A 20,629-nucleotide genomic window follows, 5' to 3' on the forward strand; every position below is an offset into this window, starting at 1 on the left:
GAGTCACGTTGGCACAGTGTACTTGTAAACCGAAACTCCAAACTTCAAACAGGGTTTGTCTGTCTATCTATTAGGGCTGTCCCCGACTAAGGATTTGGATAGTCGACTATGATTGGCCAAAATTTGCCGTTGGTTAGTAAAAAAAAAAAAGTATAATATATATATATTTTTGTATCATTCCATTTGGGCTGTGGGGGGTGCTTAATGTCTGAAGGAGTCGACGGAAGGCTTCTTGTCGTCTGCGAAAGCATGCAATTGGTCCACTGATGGATACATCTTGATATTTGTCTAGTCTAGTGTGTTCATTAGATGGGTGAAATCCTCTTTCAGTGCCTCTGTGCCTGTTTTCGTAGGCAGTTAGCCTCTGGTATGCGTGCAATTAGTGTTAGCCACGCTTCTACAGTAGGCCTCTTTTCTTTTGGAAAGAATGATTAAAAAAAATATATATATGTATTTTTTTTTATAATTCTTTATTTTTTGTATTCGACTAAAGGCCTCTGCATGCTACAGCAAATTCAAAGCAACTTCAACACAACATCGACAAAGCAACGGTGTTGCAGACACATTACCTTTATGCTTCTGCAAAATCAACGCGCAGCCTATGATGCAACAAAATGTACCCCGGATGTGCGGCTCGAGCGCGCCCAGCCCGCCTGAATACTTTGGGCAGCCGAAGGTGCGCACTCTAGCCATTACAAACGGATTTCCCTTCTCAACCATACATCGTTAGTATAATAATAGCCCTGTTTATGTTTGTTTTCGCTTGTGTTCTTGTATATAGTGTAATATCAACCCAGTCCATGTCATCCCCATTGTTTCCCCAATCTCCTTCCACGAATTCATCGTCATAATGCTATCCTTGTAGTCTTTAGACCCGCTATTATATAAATGTTGGTACTTTCGGACCTCCTCTGAAATACGTTCCTGCATTTGATTCATTTTAAACAAACAATTAAACAAGTGTAATGAAACAATACACTAGCTATCGAGCTCCTGTCAGAAAGTTTTCTTTTGGTCTCGAGCTCCTGTCAGAAAGTTTTCTTTTGGTCTCAAGCCAGGAACACTAGAAGTGACAGACAGCCCCGCCCCCATACACTACCAACCAATCACTGCTACGCAATACCAACGCAACGGGTCTTTAGATTAGATTTTGGACACAGGTACGCAACGCCCAAGCAACACAGTCTACAAGACTGTCTGCAACAAGCGCGCTGAAATCGCGCCGATGTTGTGTTGAAGTTGCTTTGAATTTGCTGTAGCATGCAGAGGCCTTAAGAGGTTGGCAGTCGACTACGGCTCCTTTCGACCAATTAGTCGACTAATCGACTAATAGGGGTCAGCCCTACTATCTATCAATGAGGCTCTTCACCGAGCAAATGACCCATGGATAGCAGTAGGTAACACAGAAAAGCATGTCAGGTGTGTGTGTGTGTCTGTGTGTGATCCTGGGGGATTACTACATGCAGAAAGAAAGAAGGGAAAGGAAGAAAGAGGCAGAGAGGTGAGAAGCGAATGGGTGGCTTTACACCGTACAGTGGGCCCCCCTGGCGCAAGGACCTGGAGCCCGGCCAAGCACTCGCATTCCTGCCTCTCCTCTGGGCCTCGCGAGCCTCCAGGGTGGCAGAGAGAGACCGGCCGGGCGAGACTGGCATCAGCCAGGGAGGGTGGCAACAAAATCCACAGGAAGGAATGAGAGAGAGAGAGAGAGAGAGAGAGAGAGAGAGAGAGAGAGAGAGAGAGAGAGAGAGAGAGAGAGAGAGAGAGAGAGGGGAAGAAAAGGCAGAGGCAGAAATAAGACAAAAGAAACAACTGAAAGAGAGAACGAGAGTGAGAGAGAGAGATAAAGATATAAAGAGACAGAGAGAGAGAGAGGGAGTGGGGGGGGCAGAAGAGGGAGGGATAAACGAACACAACAGATCACCCCTCCCTGCTCTCCGTCTCCTCCTGTGTGAGACCAACTGGAGGGAGGGACTCGGTGGGGGAGAGAGAGAGAGAGAGAGAGAGAGAGAGAGAGAGAGAGAGAGAGAGAGAGAGAGAGAGAGAGAGAGAGAGAGAGAGAGAGAGAGAGAGAGAGAGTAGACAAGGCTAAAGAGAGAGAGAGAGGGACAGCAGAAACACCGGGAGTATGACTGGATCCTGAATGGAGTAGTCGCTCAGTAGACCTGTTGCTAGCGGACGTAAGTAGTGGGGCTTGTTTGGAGCTGCATCACAGGAATTCCAGGTCACAAGGGAGGGAGGGAGGGAGGGGGGGGGGGGGGGCTCCTGTGGCGTGGCGGTGTCTGAGGCCGGACCGGTATATTCCACCCCGACTCTCTCTCTCAAATGGTCATAAGCATGAGAAAGATAAGACAGAAGACGGAGTAGAGACACAGAGAGAAAGAAGGCTGTGTGGGGAGGACGCCGCGGAGAGACACGTTTTGGATTAACTCCAGGGGGTTTGACTTTTGACCTGGGCACCCCCCCCCCAAGGCCCTGGTGATGGGGTTGACCCGTTTGCTGGTGCTGGCGGCGGTCGCCACTCTGGGAACGTACCACTCGGTGGCAGGGGGGTGTTCGGGCAAGTGCTGCCGAGGCAGGGAGCTGAGCTGCACTGGCACCGACTGGAGGATGGACCGCGTGTACGGGACGTGCTACTGCGACGAGGGCTGCGTCAGGACCAAGGACTGCTGCTTCGACTACTTCACAGAGTGCCCAGGTAGGGAGCAGGACGAGGGGTGTAAAGTACTTGAGTGATTGTATTTCGTTACAATACTTAAGTACTGTTTTGGGGGATTTGTACTTTACTCGAGTATCATTAGGTTTGTATACTTGTACTTTTACTCAATTACATTTCAGAGAAAAAAACTTACTTTTTACTCCTTACATTTAAAATGCAGACCTACAAGGTACAAATCTCGCAGGTCCAACTATTTTAATTAGTATATTTGTTTCTCTGGCCGAACTAACGTTAGCGTTATTAATCCTGCGGCCGCGCTTTATTTAAAAACAGCCAATCAAATCCCCATCAATGGAAAATTAACCCGCCCATACCTCATGCTAATTGGTCCTTGTGTGAGTGTATGCTTGGTTTCATTCCAGCCTTGCCTAAACAAACACCAGCTGATGATTTCACTAATTGGCTCACCTCTTCAACTAACTCACCTGGTGCAATGTGTAGTTAAAATGAAAACTTGGCCCACGATGGAATGAGTTTGAGACCCCTGGTCTATCGCTTGCAATAAAAAAAAAGTTTTAACTTTTTAGTACTTAAGTACATTCCAAAGTAGAAACTCTTTGACTTTTACTCAAGTGTGTTTTTAGCCAGATACTCTGACTTTTACTTGAGTACGATTTTGAGACGGTACCCATACTTTCACTTAAGTATAATTTCTGGGTACTTTTTACACCCCTGAGACTGTGAAGAGTTAAACAACACTGACGGGTCACGAGGATCAAAACATTGTATATAGACTGTACCTCAGTTCAGTTCCGAGAACGTTTTCAAACTTTATTATCTAAAGATGGTAAGTTAGAGTGTTGTGTTCATTCATAGTTAAAGACAGTAGAGTCTGACTATTTTATTATCTAAAGATGGTTAATTAAGAGTTTTCCTTTTATTCATAATAAAAAATAGTAGAGGCTGAGTGATATGAGTTGACTTTACAACTGCAAATATATGGGCAAATAATATATCAATTATCACCGGGACCATATTATCGCATCGAACTAACTTATACTGTGGCGATGAACTCTTGATGAACATAAGATGAACAAACGGATTGGTCTTCTCGTCAGATGGGCAGCTGATGTTGCCGTTGATCCTCTGATGGTGATATAACACATGGGTCAGGTGGCAGAGCGCACGCACACACACTTTCTCTTACAGACAGAATGTTGTTTTTCTGCTCTGCTTATCTTCTGTGTGATCTTCAGACTTCAGAGTCCTGTCCAACACAAACAAGCCAGCTGGCCTAGATATTCTTCACATCATCTTATACTGTATAGGCTGCAGGAATAAGCAGGGTTGGGCTGATCCTTTATAGATCACTAATTACCTGCTGAGGAAAATGTAAACAGTACATACAGTATATTGGATTACTCAAAGCTCAATAACATAATCTGATGATTTCCAATGACTTTCGGATAACTTTGCCTCCACAATCCGTGCAACGTGAAGTAAACTATTGATTGTGATTGAACTCTACATTGTCAGCTATTTCAATACCATCATGACTAACCATTACTTCAAATTAAAATAAATAATCAATTTTATATAAAAGTAATCCAACAATCATCATTATCATCATGTTTTTGTAATTGTAATCTGACACTATTTATTAACTTTTACTGTAACTGATAGTGCTTACCAATTATTGATGCTCAGATTACTATAATCCCATTACATGTAATCTATTACTGATCAATTGCTAATTCAGCATCCACGTCGTGACTAGTGAATAACTTAAAGGTCACGATCACAACAGCACCAAATAACTGAAACCAGGCAGTCTGTGTTGTCTAACCTCATTGCAGTGCTGCATAATGGAATATATTTGAAGAATGTGATTCTGTCAATCAGTCAGAGCAATTACAGTACGAGTCGAAGAAGCGGAGCGCGCCTCATTTGTGTTATAGGTCAAATCTGCATGCTTAACCCTTTCACTACCACACTACAGTGAAAGGGTTAACCTTCGGTAGTGTGGTAGTGAAAGGGTTAACCCTTTGTCGTGTGGCAGTGACAGGGTTAACCCTTTTGTATTGTGATGGTGAAAGGCTTAAGACATCAAAGCTCGACTCTCAGGCTCGAGAAGCTACTGAAAAGAAAATCATAGGATTAGATGAATGGATAGGTCGGAGTTCATCTGGCCTGGTCTCAACACTCCTGCAGTCCAATATGAAAGACAAATTCTACGAGTCAAAATCAATCCTTCATTGACCGAGTTACCCTCCACGACATTTAACATCTATAGACTCTAATTGAATTCTTTCAATGGGATAATGTAATGTACTGTATGATCTACCCATCAGCCGTGAGACAGGTTTATCCAAACGAGACACGATCTGACTTTGATGTGATCCAGTGACCTGTAAAAATATGATCCTCAACACACTGGTTCATATTAAATATCTTTACATCTCCCCTTGAAGTGTGTATTCCTGCTACAACAACAGAGGCCATACAATAACACGTGTGTTGAATCGCTTCTCCCCTGTTTACACACACACGCGCGCACGTGTTCTCCATTCATCCAGCGCGGGACTGTGCTGTGAGCGAGTGGAGCTACTGGAGCGGCTGTGCCAAACCCTGCCAGGCCTCGGTGAGGATCCGAGTCCGTCACGCGGAGCGGCAGCCGGGGAACAGCGGAGAGCCCTGCCCCCGTCTGGAGCAACGGGCAGGCTGCAGGGAGTACAGAGGGCCCCAGAGGGAACAGTGTGGACTCACCACAGGTACACACACACAGGCACAGGCACACACACACAGGCACAGGCACACACACACACACACACACACACGGAACAGTGTGGACTCACCACAGGTACACACACATAATGCATAAACATAAACATAGGAAGTTAAGACCACCATCTAGCAGCGGAGCGGGGTTGGTCCTGGGGTGGGGAGTGGGGGAGGACATGTCTTTTGTGGTGTCTGTGATAAGATAATTCGATTTTTATATTCTGTATTTATCATTTTTATTAGTTCTGATTGTCTTGTCGTTATTATAATTATTATTGTTGATGTACTGTCCTGTGATGTTGTGTGTATTATTGTTGTTACTGTATTGTGTTGTATTTAAATTGAACATTTTAAAAGAAAAAAAATTATAAAAAAGAAAAAAACATAAACATATGAGTGCAGTGGCACACAAGCCTGATCAAGCACGCACACACACACACACACACACACACACACACACACACACACACACACACACACACACACACACACACACACACACACACACACACACACACACACACACACACACACACACACACACACACACACGTCAACATTGTGTCATTCCTGAACCACCTGACATGGGATTTCAGGTTACCACTCAGCCATCACATTTTGTTCTCGCCAGGTCCGGCTTTCATCACCAGCGTGGAGTTTGGTAAAGGACGGCCAACGCACGACAGTCACGGAGCCCCTCTGGATGAAGGGTAGGCTTAATTTCAGCTTTTCAATACATCTGCCAGCACTCCACACATAGCTCCGTCAGACTACCTGCGTGTTGCAGGGAACTTCTGAAGCTTCAGATTCAAAAAGGTGAAAGGATTGTATCATTAGCCGACGGCTAAACTGTCATTCAGTGCATTGATGTGAAACCTCAGCGAAAGAAAGACATTACATTTTCTTTGCAGGACCTGGCAGGGTCTATAGGAGTGGACCGGTACTGACTGAGTCACCGTTGTGAGTGTCAGTGTGTAGAGGGTCCAGCTGTACCAGGGAAACTGCTCTTGTTTCTGTGTAAACAATTGGTATTAGCTCACCTGGACACCTGGCTGTCTCTCACACCGGGAAAAAGCCACTAAAGCAGGCGGCTTTGAGTCTCTCCACTGGCCCTTTGATATTTAACACGAGGGCCCGTCAGATGAATAGCACACGCACAATGATTCTGATGACAATAGAGGATGTGATGTGGGCAGGGAGTTAAGGCGGTTGCTATGCGTTGCTATGGATGTGATGTGGGCAGGGAGTTAATACGGTTGCTATGGATGTGATGTGGGCGGGGAGTTAATACGGTTGCTATGGATGTGATGTGGGCAGGGAGTTAATACGGTTGCTATGGATGTGATGTGGGCGGGGAGTTAATACGGTTGCTATGGATGTGATGTGGGCGGGGAGTTAATACGGTTGCTATGGATGTGATGTGGGCGGGGAGTTAATACGGTTGCTATGGATGTGATGTGGGCAGGGAGTTAATACGGTTGCTATGGATGTGATGTGGGCGGGGAGTTAATACGGTTGCTATGGATGTGATGTGGGCGGGGAGTTAATACGGTTGCTATGGATGTGATGTGGGCGGGGAGTTAAGACGGTTGCTATGCGTTGCTATGGATGTGATGTGGGCGGGGAGTTAAGACGGTTGCTATGGATGTGATGTGGGCGGGGAGTTAAGACGGTTGCTATGGATGTGATGTGGGCGGGGAGTTAAGACGGTTGCTATGGATGTGATGTGGGCGGGGAGTTAAGACGGTTGCTATGGATGTGATGTGGGCGGGGAGTTAAGACGGTTGCTATGGATGTGATGTGGGCGAGGAGTTAAGTCGGTTGCTATGCGTTGCTATGGATGCCAGTCGCCATCGCTGGGAGGTTCACTTACATCAATTTGTATAGAGAAATCTGCTAAAACTGCTAAATGTACAAAAACAGATGGCTGCTTTGTGACATCACCTTCACATTCCCACTATAGGGGATTTTGTGAAAGCAGCCAATGCCCTGTTATGAACGGCCCTTTCATAGTTTCAAATACAGAAGGTACCACGTGAACTATTGGCATTATTGGTCATACTTCATACGGGCGTGTCCATACCACCTTTCAGATACTTTTAGGATGTGACCTCAACAGATCGCCAATGTCACTAACTCACTCTGTCACTCACACATTCAGTCATTCATTCACTCACTCACAGCTAGCCGCGCTGCCCCTAGTGACAGCTCAAAGGCATGCCACATTGTGTAAAGACAATACTTTGCATATAAGGCACTGCTTGTCCTTATTCCTTATATAATCAATTGTACCTGCTGTCTGTCTACCTACCTACCAATCTATGCGTTCATCAATGAATCCACCTTCCTATCTATCTATAGGGAGGTGTAGTCTGACGTCACTTTAGTTTCCCGCGCGGTGCACCCGTATAGGGATTTATCATTGGGAAAATGTATCATCGGCTAGTGTAATAATTCTGCCTCATGAACATTGGCAAGCTTTCCATTTTTGCACAAAATGAGTTCCCTTCTATCACTAACATTATTGTTTAAGCATTTTTGGTTGAAATAAAGTTAGTTATTATAAGGATGTTTAATTTGTCGTTAAAAGAACTACACTTACCAGTAGAACGCCTGTCGTTCAGTGCTGTCGCCTAATACACGTCACGGCCATTGTGTAGTTCCTCAGTGAACGAAAACATAAACGTTGTTATTTTGCTACCTTTACAATTAATTGCGAATTGTTTCATGCTGAGCTATAGATTGTGGATGAATACACACAGAAAGGTACACCATGCCAACGTTCATGCTTTATTAGTTTTAAACGAAACAATTTAGAAATGTGTCCATTGCTAGTTACATTGCGATTTCAAGAGGGGTGGACCGCGCGGGAAACAGCAATCACGTAACCACTACACCTCACTATACTTGGTTTGATTGCACCCTGGCATTACAGCAATGTGACCCGCATGACCTGCCCTCCCTCTCTCCCCGTCTCCGTCAGATTCTGCATGGAGTTCACCCTGGAGTCCCGGGCACCCCACTGCGTGGTGGAGAACCGCCCACACACATACTGGATGCGCTACATAAGCGAAGGCTTCAAAGTGTGTGTGGCCTGCCAACCACCCGCCATGCACAACAATACTGGCAGCTGCCAAGGAGATGGCCAGGACTCTGACAAGTATGAAGTTCTAAGCGTTTCCATTTCCACCAACGTGCGTGTTCTTTGAACGCCGTTTGGAATTTTGAGGTTGCATATTTGCACAGGCCGTGTGGAGCGGAGGTTCAGAACAGGATAACACACGGGGGCACATTCTTGTTCTGCACGACCCACACTCGTTCAAACAAACACACACACAGGAGTCGTCATCACTACAGCCATCTCTTTATGCTGCAGTAGCCTGTGGCCTTTGCCACTTTCCTGTTAAGATGACCTTTGGTCATTCGTAAACACCTTCCTGTACCTGGCTTCCTGCTGTAGAGGATTCAAGAACCTCCAGTAGCGTCCTTTCCCCGCCCTCTCAGGCCTTAGTTGGTACACTTGGCCAATCAGCAACCTAAAAAGTTATTCATACACCAAACCTTTACCATAACCAAAACCTTAAGGCTGTGATCAGATTGGACGCCTTTTTCTTGCGCTCAAATGCGAGGCGCACATAGAGAATCTAAAGTGCACAGGGCGCAACAAGCGATATACCATTGATTAGCGTTGCTACCTCAGCTAACGTTGGCTACTATCTATACGTTTTCAGCGTCGCCAGCTGTCGATGTCTCGATTGGTGCGCTCCGCGGCTCAAGTTGAAACTTTTTAAAACTGAGCGCCCCCCAAAAAAGCGCTGCTTCAGAAACGTGAGCTGTGTAGTCTGGAGGAGACACACGCATGTCGTAACAAAACCACTGAAATAGAAAAAAGGTGCAAGTACGTTCAAAAAGGTGCCCAATGTGATCACAGCCTTAAACTACAATGTTTTTTTCTGTATGAATTTTGATATATGAATCGCCGAATCGGACACACTGGCTGGTTTCATTGACCAGTTGTAGCAGCAGTGCAGATATTGTTACTGTGTGGAGAGGACGCTGTGGAGGATCAAGACTAAGAGACACGTCCCCCCCCCCAACATTTTGTGGTTATTTAGTGAGTCGTCCACACAGTCCTCATTGAACCACTGCAAGTGCTTATTCCAATGAGATTCCCTTTGAGCTCCTTCGATTGGTGCCGTTATTTCTTTTCCTAGCCGCATTTCTCTGAGACGCTCTCTGATTGGCCGACGCCTGTTTCTACACTGGTTAAGCTTAGGCACTCATTCGAAGTTGGTTAAGGTTAGAGTTTGTCTTAGAGCGTGACGGCAAGTTCTTTCGACGGTTAAGCTTAGGCACTCTTTCGAAGTTTGTTAAGGTTAGAGTTTGTCTTAGAGCATGGCGATAGAACGCCACGTAGTTTGCAGGCTGTTTGACGTGGAAATGGGCAAAGACACAGCTCGTCACACGATTGGGCAAACGCGTCAGTGGCCAATCAGAGAGCGTCAGTCAGTGCCAATCAGAGAGCGTCTCCGAGAAATGCGACTAGGTTTCGCAATCACGCTGTAGAAACAGGCGTCGGCCAATCAGAGAGCGTCTCCGAGAAATGCGGCTAGGTTTCGTAATCACGCCTCTTGGATCATGCCTACAGCTGTTTCCGCAATGGGTACAAGGCCCTCCTCCGCCCACCATTCGGCAAATCAGACCACTCCTCTGTCTTGCTGCTGCCCACCTACAAGCAGAAGCTGAAGCAGGCCCCGCCCACCGTGAAGGAAGTACTTCGGTGGGACGACGAATCAAAGGCCACGCTTTCAGCCTGCTTTGAATGCACAGACTGGAGTGTGTTTGAGGAGCCAGAGAACATTGATGGATACACAGAAGCAGTCCGTGGATTCATCCAAAAATGCATGGAGGACATTGTACCTAAAAAGACAATCCGGGTTTATCCCAACCAAAAGCCCTGGATAAACACTGCAGTTCGAGTGGCCCTCAAGGAAAGAGACGAAGCCTTCGAATCTCAAGATATGGACAAAATAAAAAATAATAAATACAATCTCAGGAGAGAAATAAAAACTGTGTCGGAGAGGCCTATAGAACATCACTGACTTAAAGGGGAGGAACAACCACACAGCCACCATCGCTGCCTCCCTACCAGATGAACTTAACATGTTCTACACCCGGTTCGAGGTCAACATACCCGCCCCCATCATGCCTGTCCCCACCACAGTCATCACTGAGGTGGAAGTGCGCAAGGAGTTCCAGCGTATTAACATCAGGAAAGCAGCCGGCCCGGATGGAATTCCAGGCCGAGTGCTCCGGGCATGCGCAACAGAGCTAGCGGGGGTGTTCACCAAGATATTCAACCTCTCCCTCAGCACATGCAAAGTTCCAGCCTGCTTTAAATCCGCCACCATCATCCCAGTACCTAAGAAAAGCAAGGTCACTTGTTTGAACGACTGGCACCCCGTTGCTCTCACTCCCATAGTGAGCAAAAGCCTAGAGAGGATTGTGAAGAAGTCCATCCTCAAAGAGATCCCACCCACCCTAGACCCCCACCAATTTGCCTACCGACAAAACCGTTCCACAGACGACGCAATTAACACTACCCTCCACCACGCCCTGTGAAAGGTTAACCTTCTGTAGTGTGGTAGTGAAAGGGTTAAGATATGTTTTGGTGCAAAATTCTAACAAACAATGTAAAGTAAATTTTTGTGTATGACATCATTTAATTTTTCCTTAACACATTCGGGGCCAGACCCCGAGATATGCCGGGTTAACTCGCCATGCGTTGGGCGCCAAACCCGAGAAAAGTCGGGTTTTCTATCGTTATTTCTTTTATTCAATATTCCCATTCATAATCCATTGAGGGAGCTGTGTTATCATTGGGAATGAGTCTGAGATCGCAAACGTCCAATACAGTAAAAAACTTTAAACCAGATTTTCAAACATAAACATGAAGACAACACGCTCATCACAGACAAGCTGGATGTGGCCAATTACTTAAAAATTTTCTTCACAAATAGTCACAACACTGGTAAATAAACTACCCTCCCATTTTGGGGTAGAACACATCATAGCCTACTACAATAACCTAGGGGTCCGCAAAGACGATTTCAAACTAGAAATGGTAACAACAGCTACAGGTACTCAAAAAAAATATCTAATCTTTGAATTCCAATCTGGCTTCAGAACATCCCACTCCACTGACACATGCCTTCTCTATTTGAACGACCACATCAAACAAGAGGTGGACGCGGGCAAATACTGTGGCATGGTCATGCTGGACCTACAAAAGGCCTTCGACACTGTCAATCACTCCATTCTGATTGACAAGCTAAAAGCAATTGGTTTTGATAGACTATCAGTGAGCTGTATGCAATCCTACCTGGAGGGGAGAGGACAGATGGTGGAGGTAAACGATACCCTATCTCCCCCCTCCCAGTGAGCTGTGGTGTTCTGCAACTTGTTCCTGTTCGCGGACGACTCAGCCCTGCTGGTCTCTGACAAGAACAAGTTACAGGTTGAAAAAACCCTCAGCTCGGAACTAGGCAAAATCTGCACCTGGCTCGCTGACAACAAACTATCATTACACCTGGGTAAAACAGAGTCCATTCTCTTCGGTTCAAATAACAAACTCAGTAAGGCCGACGGCTTCTCAGTTACAGTGGGTGACAATATTGTCACAAGGAAAGATGAAATTACATACCTGGGTTCCATCCTAGAGGCAAATCTTTCCTGTGACAAAAAAATAGCATCCAATGTAATAAAAAAAGTAAACCAACAAACTAGATTCTTGTACCGGATCTCCTCTCTGGTAAAAAAGAATACCCTGAAGACTCTGGCAGGAGCACTCATTCAAGGGTACTACGACTATGCTTGCACCTCATGGTACCAAAGCACCTCAAAGGCGCTAAAAACTAAATTACAAACATCACAAAACAAACTGGTCAGACTACTGCTTGACCTTACTCCTAGAACCCACCTCACCCCTGCCCACTTTGACAACCTAGGATGGCTTAGAGTAGACGACAGAGTACAGCAACTTGCAATGGGCCTGGTCTACAAGATACACTACACGACCAAGGTACCCATGTACATGTCAAAATACTTCCCAAAGGTCAGTGAATACCACGATCACAACACCAGAGGGAGCTCCACAAATCATTTTAAACCCAGATTCGGCTCAAACAAGGGACTAAACACGTTTCGCAATTATGCCACATCAATGTGGAACGGCCTACCCACAGCTGTAAAGGAATGTGAATCACTACCGACTTTTAAAACCACTCTCAAGGAGCACCTACGGGAGACTGCTATTCGAAACTGGCCCCTGTAAATGTCCTAACCCAACCCCCTCCAATGTACAGTAAATGCGATCAGATAATTGGATTATTCTTTTTAGAGCTCATCCTAGTCAAGGTAAGGGCTATATGGTATAAATCTTGCGTTGATCGAAGCTCACACAAAATCCAAAGTTTACAGAAAAAAGGAATAGGCTGAAGCACATGCTTATTTTTGCCTATCCTTTTATAAATTCTTAAAAACTAAATATATTTTAATATAAGAAAGAAACCTTTAAATATGCTGCAAGATATATTTTTTTTAAGACAAAAACAACTGTTTGATGTTTTACTCAAAACTGTACTCTTGAATTATTTTATCCTTTAAGGCTTTTTTAAATCTCCCCTGAGAAGTACACAACTTCAACCCGTCACTAAGGCTATTCCATAATTGAACTCTCAAAATTGAAACACATCTATAGCTTTTACATTAGTTCTTACCTTTTTACATGTTTTAAGAATACACAACCCTCTTAAATTATACTTTCCTTCTCTTGGTTGAAAGAGACATTGAATACAAACTGGTAGGTTTTTACTCTTAGCACGAAAAATGATTTCCAACACCATACACATTCACCTGGACAATAATGTCCAGACCCTGACCAGTGATCTTTGTGTCCGTTACAGGGAGGCGCTGCTCCACTGGCAGGCTCTAGGGAACCCACGCTGCAGTGGGACCTGGAGGAAGGTCCAGAGGACTCGGCACTGCAGCTGTCCGCCACAACACAGCTTCCTCTTCATTTGAAAACACCAAGCCCCTCATGTTTCCGCTCTAGTTTGTATTCAGGGGGGGGAAGAGACAGAATTGGAACGGTATGTGCCAAAAGGGCCACGAGTGGGATTCAAACCTATGCGCTCCTTCATCATGTGAACCGTAGAGCAGCGCGCAGCACTAAACACCTGGCCTGGGGTTTGCATTACCAGGGGCCTGGAATTTTTTGCCCAGCCCAAACTCCCCAAAACTTCTGTTGAAAACCCGAAATAATCCCAAAGAAGAGCTTTTTGAGGCCAACTAAAGCCCGAAATTGCTTTACAATTATCTGAGGAATTGTTTTTGATGCAACAGTGTTTCATGAATAAATAACATACATACACACATGCATAGTGGTATATATATATATTCTAACCCAAGCTGCATCAATAACACGAGAAGTCCTGCCCAAACTGATTTGAAGCCATCGAGTATGGATCCCAGGGTCACAGAGTGAGAGTGCTGATCTAGTCAGCTTCAGTCTCTTTAGTTTCACTAGTCATGAAGACAAGCGTTTCCTGTTCACTGATCCCAGACCTGCACTCCTACTTTGAGAAGCTTAGTGAAAATGGGCCCTGGCCACCGCTTTCAATGCTAAGTAGACACTCGCTACTCCTGGGACCAAACCTTGTTGCAACACAATATGTTCATGTTATAAAGCAACGAATCATATGATACAAGTCAATTAGATGACCATAATCATTATTCAAAATAAGTTGATTACTGTATGTAAAAATACTGCTTGGAGATTGACTCGAGTTATCTAGTAGTGCACAGAAAGCACATCACACACATTGCACATTGAAAAACGACTTTATTGTAGCAATGCTGCTTTTCTATTATTCCACTTCTCTTTTCAAGTGAACTTGTTATAAAAACGTATAATTAAACCACAGTAAGCAAAAGTACAAAAGTATTTACATTGGAATAAATCCTTGTTTTCACTCCTATTGGAATTTCCTTGTTTTCACTCCTATTGGAATTTCTCTTTTAAATGTAGGAGGCAACAGAAATGCGGACCATAGAATAATCAACTCCAACGAGTAGGGCGCCCTCTGGTGGCAGGTTATTTTCACAACATGATTAAATGGCATCTTGTGTTTCAGGGACTTTGGGCATTATTATTACAGCCAGAGTCAACAGCGTTGATACAACGCAAATATGGCAGGCATTTATTAAATGGGTTGTGTCCCATGAATGAAGCAGTGAAGCTCAGACTTAATCACTTTTAGAGCAACATTTTACTGTGATAAGGTATAGGACTAGACAGTATAGGGCTGGAAGGTATAGGACTAGACAGTATAGGAATAGGACTAGAAGGTATAGGACTATGGCTGGAAGGTATATAACTATGGCTGGAAGGTATAGAACTAGGACTGGAAGGTGGGTGGCACAGCGGTGCAGTGGTTAGCACTGTAGCTTCACAGTAAGAAGGTCCTGGGTTCAAAACCCCAGCAGGGGGCCTTTCTGTGTGAGTTTGCGCCCCGTGTTTGTGTGAGTTTCCTCCAGTTTCCCCCCCACCATAAAACTATGCATGCTAGGTTTCCTTCCATTGCCCTTGACCAAGGTACTGGCATCACAACTAGAGTTGGTCCCTTGACCAAGGTACTGATATTACAACTGGAGTTGGTCCCTTGACCAAGGTACTGATATTACAACTGGAGTTGGTCCCTTGACCAAGGTACTGGCATTACAACTGGAGTTGGTCCCTTGACCAAGGTACTGGCTTACAACTGGAGTTGGTCCCTTGACCAAGGTACTGGCATTACAACTGGAGTTGGTCCCTTGACCAAGGTACTGGCATTACAACTGGAGTTGGTCCCTTGACCAAGGTACTGGCATTACAACTGGAGTTGGTCCCTTGACCAAGGTACTGGCATCACAACTGGAGTTGGTCCCTGAGCACCGCACTATGTGTGGCTGCTCACTGCTCCTAAAAAAAGGGTCAAATGCAGAGGACCCATTTTTACAAGGGGCTAATACAGGTTGAGTTGAGTTTATTTCATCTTGAACAATAAACCATATAAAAAACAAAATAAAAATTAACTAAAGAAAAACATTTCAAATACAATTCTTCATTAAATTATAAACAAATGAGTTTGCAAGGAGTAGAAGGAAACAAATGCTTATCTAGTCCTGCCCCTACCTCACAATATTATACATGAAACAAAATATCTTACAAATCTAAAATAAGAAACAAAATAAACATCAATGAAAAATAACACAAATGTTAGTAGAAATAAAAATATATAAAATAAAAAAGGGTTATTTTAAATTATAATTCGTTCTTAAATCATATTTTCCCTCTCGATCCCTAAAGATTTTTTTAATATGACCTGGCAGTACATTATTCAACTTAACTAACTTATACCGAACCTGAAGGGATGCCATTGTTCACCATATATACATACTGTACACGTTTAAGTCAATCAACAAAAGATTCTGCACAGCAGTATTAAAAAGAAAAGAAATTCGAGCATAGGAACATGCCAATTGTATTACAAGATAAAGACATAAAAAGAGATCTCATATCACATTGTATTTTTTATTTTATTTTTTACTGGAAAACAACAGTCAAATATCATCAAAACTATAATAATAGCGTGATATGATATTTTGGGCATATCACTCTGCCCAAGATTATGACCTGGGTTATAAGAATGACACTTCATCCTTACACTTATCAATATAGACTTGAGTGAAGAACATAAATAAATTATATCATAAATATATATATATATCAATACATGGTATCCACATGGATCAGGAAGTGTCATTAGCTGCTACATTTAGAATGCAAGGTAAACTAATATCACATGTAAACTCATACCACAAATCTAACCTGGCTCTGTTTCTCTTTAACCGTCCAGATTGGCTCTCTGTCTCTTCAGAACCCTCCAGCGGTCTTTGAGCATGACTCCGGTGCGACCTCTAAAGTCGTAATCCAGTAAGATCTTTGACCATCTCCCCTTGCCGTGACGCATCACGCCGGCGATGAGCAGCTTATCTAAACCTTCTGACCATTTCTGAATAAACAAAACCACAAAACAAACAAGGATGTGAAGCTTCGCAGGTGTATACGTGCCACCGAGGGAACGGTTGTGAACCATACATCATATCAAAGGTTATTTCATAGGCCAATTGCACGTGTAACTGGGCAACTTGGATCACAAAGCCGATGAAAGGTGTGATACGACGTACGGTTTCCAACCGTTTCTTCAGTAGAACACAAGACACATCTGATTCATACAATGATATTTCTATTTTGTAAAAAGGTGGTTTTCGAAGGCTAAAGCACTAATATATGAGCCAGCCGTCAGATTATACTGAGAGCCCGGTGAGAAGATACAGCACTTGTCCTTGTTACTAAAATGTATTATGGCCATGTAATTAAGAAATGTTCAGGCCGATTTTGGGATTCACCAACGGTCCCATCTCGGGGATTCGCCATTAACTAAGAGCAGGATTTAGGAGCGCTGAAGAGCAGTCGTAAGTCGCACAGACTGGTGTGCACCGTGTTCTTAAGGGCTTTATTTGGGAGGAATCATGGTGATTGCATTCATGTCGACTCTATAGACATCATTGAAATAAAATAATCATAATAATAATAAATACAACAATATTTGTATGATCATTTCTTTTTCTAAATATGATAATAAAAAAAAATTGCATTTAGTCATGCCTCAATGTCCGAAAGTAAATAAGAGCACTACACAAACACTGCAAATGATGGTGAATAAATAACTAAACAAATCAGATAAATATTGTTATCATTTATTGTTGGTTTTATTTGTATTTTTGGACATTGCTTATTGATAAACATTCCACTGCACATATTGCCCGGACAACAGACGTGATTGGCCAAGTCGACAGCGATTAATTGCAGGGATGTAGGATGAATAAACATGAATTTGACTTACTTGATTTTGTCACTATTAGATACAGTTTACAATTTCTCTCAAGAACTAAACACATCACTTCAGTAATACTCAAACAAGGGTGTCAGAGAATAAGTGCGGCACCGCTGGTGTACTGTACGCAGCGCATAGAATATCTGCAATCTCCTAATAAAACAAGTCATTACAAACGTAGACTATACAGTACTTGCATGTGTGTGTGTGCTGAGGCAGGTGGCCAGGAGCGTGAAACAAGACTGTATAAATATGGAATATTTAATAGTCTACTCCACTATAGCTAGTAGGGGTGGGAATCACCAGTTTCATCACGATACGATATCGATTCTTTGGACAACGATACGATATTTTCCGATATCACAAAGTCTGCCACGATAAGATTTGATTATAATATGAGACGATATTATATGTCCATTTAACACAATCAGTAACATTTAAATCAACAAAAAAAGGCAATGGAAATATCATTTGACATTTTTATTTTTGATCTCTTCCAGACATTTAAATGAAAAACAATCTATTGTTTTTAATACAAATAGACCACCTGTTCACTGTTTTTGGTTCGTTTTTTATTTTTTTTATATTAATATCCTATTCACTGTCACAGCGTTGTATTTTGGCTGGAAAAGGCATATTGGGAGTCAGAAGGTGCAGTATCGGCCAGATCCTGGTAGTGGGGCTATCTCGAGAATGCAGTAACCTCCCTCCTTCCCAGTCCCTAGTGGACCTCTGCTGTTCTCTCTATCAGCTTAGCTTAGTTAGCTTACGCTAACGCAACGTTAATTTCAGTATTTAACGCGACGTGGGCATAAAGGAATGGCGAGGATGGAAAGCATGTTAGATGCATTTTTGTGGGGGGAAAAACAGGCACTTATTTCGGGTCGCAAAATAGGCGGACTCTGAAGCAATGCTGTCTAACGTCTACACACACAGAGCTACTGTTGTTGTTGCAGCCGGGCGGATATGCTCACAGGGGATTTTCAAAATAAGAGTATCGCAAAATGAATCAATCTTTTTACGTTGCATCGATCCTATTTGATAATTGATAATAGATCGATATATCGATCTGGATCAATGTATCGTCCCACCCCTAATAGCTAGTGTGCTGATGACAATACATGTGAATCTAATCTCATTTTGATCCGTCTCAAAGCGCTTCCGCGCTACCTGTTGAATACGGGGATCAGCACATGCAATGCCGACCCTTATTTTGCACACGGCCCTCGCATTATATTGAGCTGGAGGGGAGGGTCTATTTTTGTATTTTTCCCCCTTTAGGCCATCTGTCCAGCTGAGGTGTGTGTGTGTGTGTTTCCACTAACCTTCCTGCGTTTTAAAGTGGTGTTCAGTGACTTCTCAGGTGACCCTTTTCGACGCGTCAGAATGGTTCTTTCTGATGGGGGGATCAATATGAATTGAAGGCTGGCATCTGTAAATGTATAAGTACTTTATTCTTATTTATTATCATCATCATTATTTTCTTTCCAATGAAATGAAAATCAGAAAATAAGTGGTATACGATGGAAGATACGAATGTAAATGCTTGAAGGAAAATAGACTTTGGAAATCATTTTTTTTTTATTTACCGTTCTGTAAAAGTCTTGTCGAATGTAATGTTTTATGTTTTGTGTGGACCCCAGGAAAACTAGTTGTTGTCATGCAATAGCTAACGGGGATCCTAATAAACTCAACATAGACTTGTTAAAAGGTATAATCTGTAATGCCGTCAAATGGTGACCTCCAGGCAAGAGAGGCCTGCTTGGTATTACACTTTGTTTTGGTCTGATGTGGGTTGAGAGTTCAGTGGGTATAGAGGGGTTGCTACTGCTGACCACACCTCAGGTTCTGCCAAGAGAAGTCTGTAGAAATTCACAGTATAATAAGTTACTAAACTCCAACCCACATCAGACCAAAACAAAAAGATTTATAAACAAACTCTTTTGGACTCATTTGTCTAGAGGTTGCAGTCATTAGAGATTTGACCTTTAACCGCCACCTTGTAAGCAAAATGTTGCTTCTGCGGCCAAACCACACGCGGGCATCTTATTGGGAGAGACTTCAAGGTAGGGCTGGGCGATATAACGATAATTATCGAGATATATTTTAATAATCAATATAAAATAAAATAAAATATATATATATTTTTTGTGACCTGCAACAGGGCAGTTTTAAACCCAGAGACAGTGGACAGACTTGTCTTTCTTGCCTGCAACTTAAAGTAATGGCTTTGCTTGTCCAAATGACAATACTGACCAAATTGAGATTTATTTTTCTCTTTTATTTTGTTTGCTTTCTAATTTAAAATACAGTTTGAAACTGTCTGTACACAGTAGGCTATGTGTGCTAGCAGAGCTAGACTCCAGTCATGAGTCACGGTGCACATGTGCGGTGGTTTGTCCACCAAAAAAGCGCCAAAAGATAGAAAATAAACTAGCAGAGCCAGAACTGTTTAACTCCCCTGGAGCCACATGCCAACAGAGAAGTGCGTTTACTTTCGCTTTCAAACCAGCTGCAGCCTGAGAACTGGAGTGTGAGGGGATGTAACACTAAAGATGGCAGCAACGACAAAGAATTGCTGCAAAATAAACATACATCTGTTTATAAAAAATTAAATTAAAAACTTTTTTGTATCGATTTTTTTTGTATCGATTTTTTTTGTTTGTTATCGATATCGTTATCGCAATATCATTTTTGGCCATATCGCCCAGCCCTACTTCAATGACATGAAAGTGCTTTGCGCCGACTGGTCGTTGGACGTGGCATGGTTCCATTCAGATGGTTCTGCAGCAGTGCCCTGAAGTCGCTCACCAGAAGATGGAAGCAGAGCTCTGCCCACAACACTCACACACAGTATGTGGGTCTATTCCGCAGGATGCTATGAATATCAATTATAAAGATTCATATTGGCTTAAAAAAGGTGGGAAAACCATTTAACAAAAGAGTAGGTGGGCAAACATGAGTTTAGGTGGGTTTACCATCCACTACATCCTACCTACCTGCTGTGGTGACAAAAGGGAAGCAGACATCAATTATGAAGCTCAATATTAGGAAAGTGTCTGCAATTTTTCCACACAGAGTGTAGTGTGCACAGATTAATACAATGCTAAACTTGAAATACCACAAGTTAAAACATATGTATGGTTCTACTAATAAGCTTGTGTTTTAACTAGTGCTGTCAGGCGATTAAAAA

The 20,629-nt window shown here is 43.2% G+C and overlaps 2 protein-coding genes across 3 annotated transcripts in view; one reads left to right on the forward strand and one right to left on the reverse strand.

Annotated features, from left to right (window-relative positions):
- The first annotated feature begins 2,257 nt into the window (after positions 1-2,257).
- On the forward strand, positions 2,258-14,440 carry sbspon (somatomedin B and thrombospondin type 1 domain containing). Its single transcript, XM_084325730.1, has 5 exons — positions 2,258-2,695; positions 5,233-5,427; positions 6,069-6,147; positions 8,421-8,597; positions 13,402-14,440. The coding sequence occupies exons 1-5, from the start codon at positions 2,479-2,481 to the stop codon at positions 13,517-13,519; spliced, it is 786 nt and encodes a 261-aa protein (XP_084181856.1). The 5' UTR covers positions 2,258-2,478; the 3' UTR covers positions 13,520-14,440.
- Positions 13,724-20,629, reverse strand: part of terf1 (telomeric repeat binding factor (NIMA-interacting) 1) — a 47,923-nt gene continuing 41,017 nt past the window's right edge. The window contains exons 9-11 of one of the 2 annotated variants that reach the window (XM_084325728.1): positions 18,762-18,868; positions 16,368-16,551; positions 13,724-15,458 (exon numbers count right to left, since the gene is read on the reverse strand). In XM_084325728.1, coding sequence (XP_084181854.1) covers positions 16,384-16,551; positions 18,762-18,868 — 275 coding nt within the window. In that variant the 3' untranslated portion in view covers positions 13,724-15,458; positions 16,368-16,383. Of the gene's footprint in view, positions 16,552-18,761; positions 18,869-20,629 lie in introns of both variants that reach the window. The other variant, XM_084325727.1, reaches the window with a different exon arrangement.

The sequence above is a fragment of the Notolepis coatsorum genome (genome assembly GCF_963971535.1).
Source record: "Notolepis coatsorum genome assembly, chromosome: 12".
In the NCBI taxonomy this organism is placed as follows: Eukaryota; Metazoa; Chordata; class Actinopteri; order Aulopiformes; family Paralepididae; genus Notolepis; species Notolepis coatsorum.

Excerpts from the sequence above, each read along its gene's own strand:
- sbspon (XM_084325730.1), top strand. The coding sequence starts at position 2,479 with ATGGGGTTGACCCGTTTGCTGGTGCTGGCGGCGGTCGCCACTCTGGGA. Across the intron at positions 2,696-5,232 it reads CTACTTCACAGAGTGCCCAG|CGCGGGACTGTGCTGTGAGC; the intron begins GTAGGGAGCAGG and ends CCATTCATCCAG. Across the intron at positions 5,428-6,068 it reads ACAGTGTGGACTCACCACAG|GTCCGGCTTTCATCACCAGC; the intron begins GTACACACACAC and ends TGTTCTCGCCAG.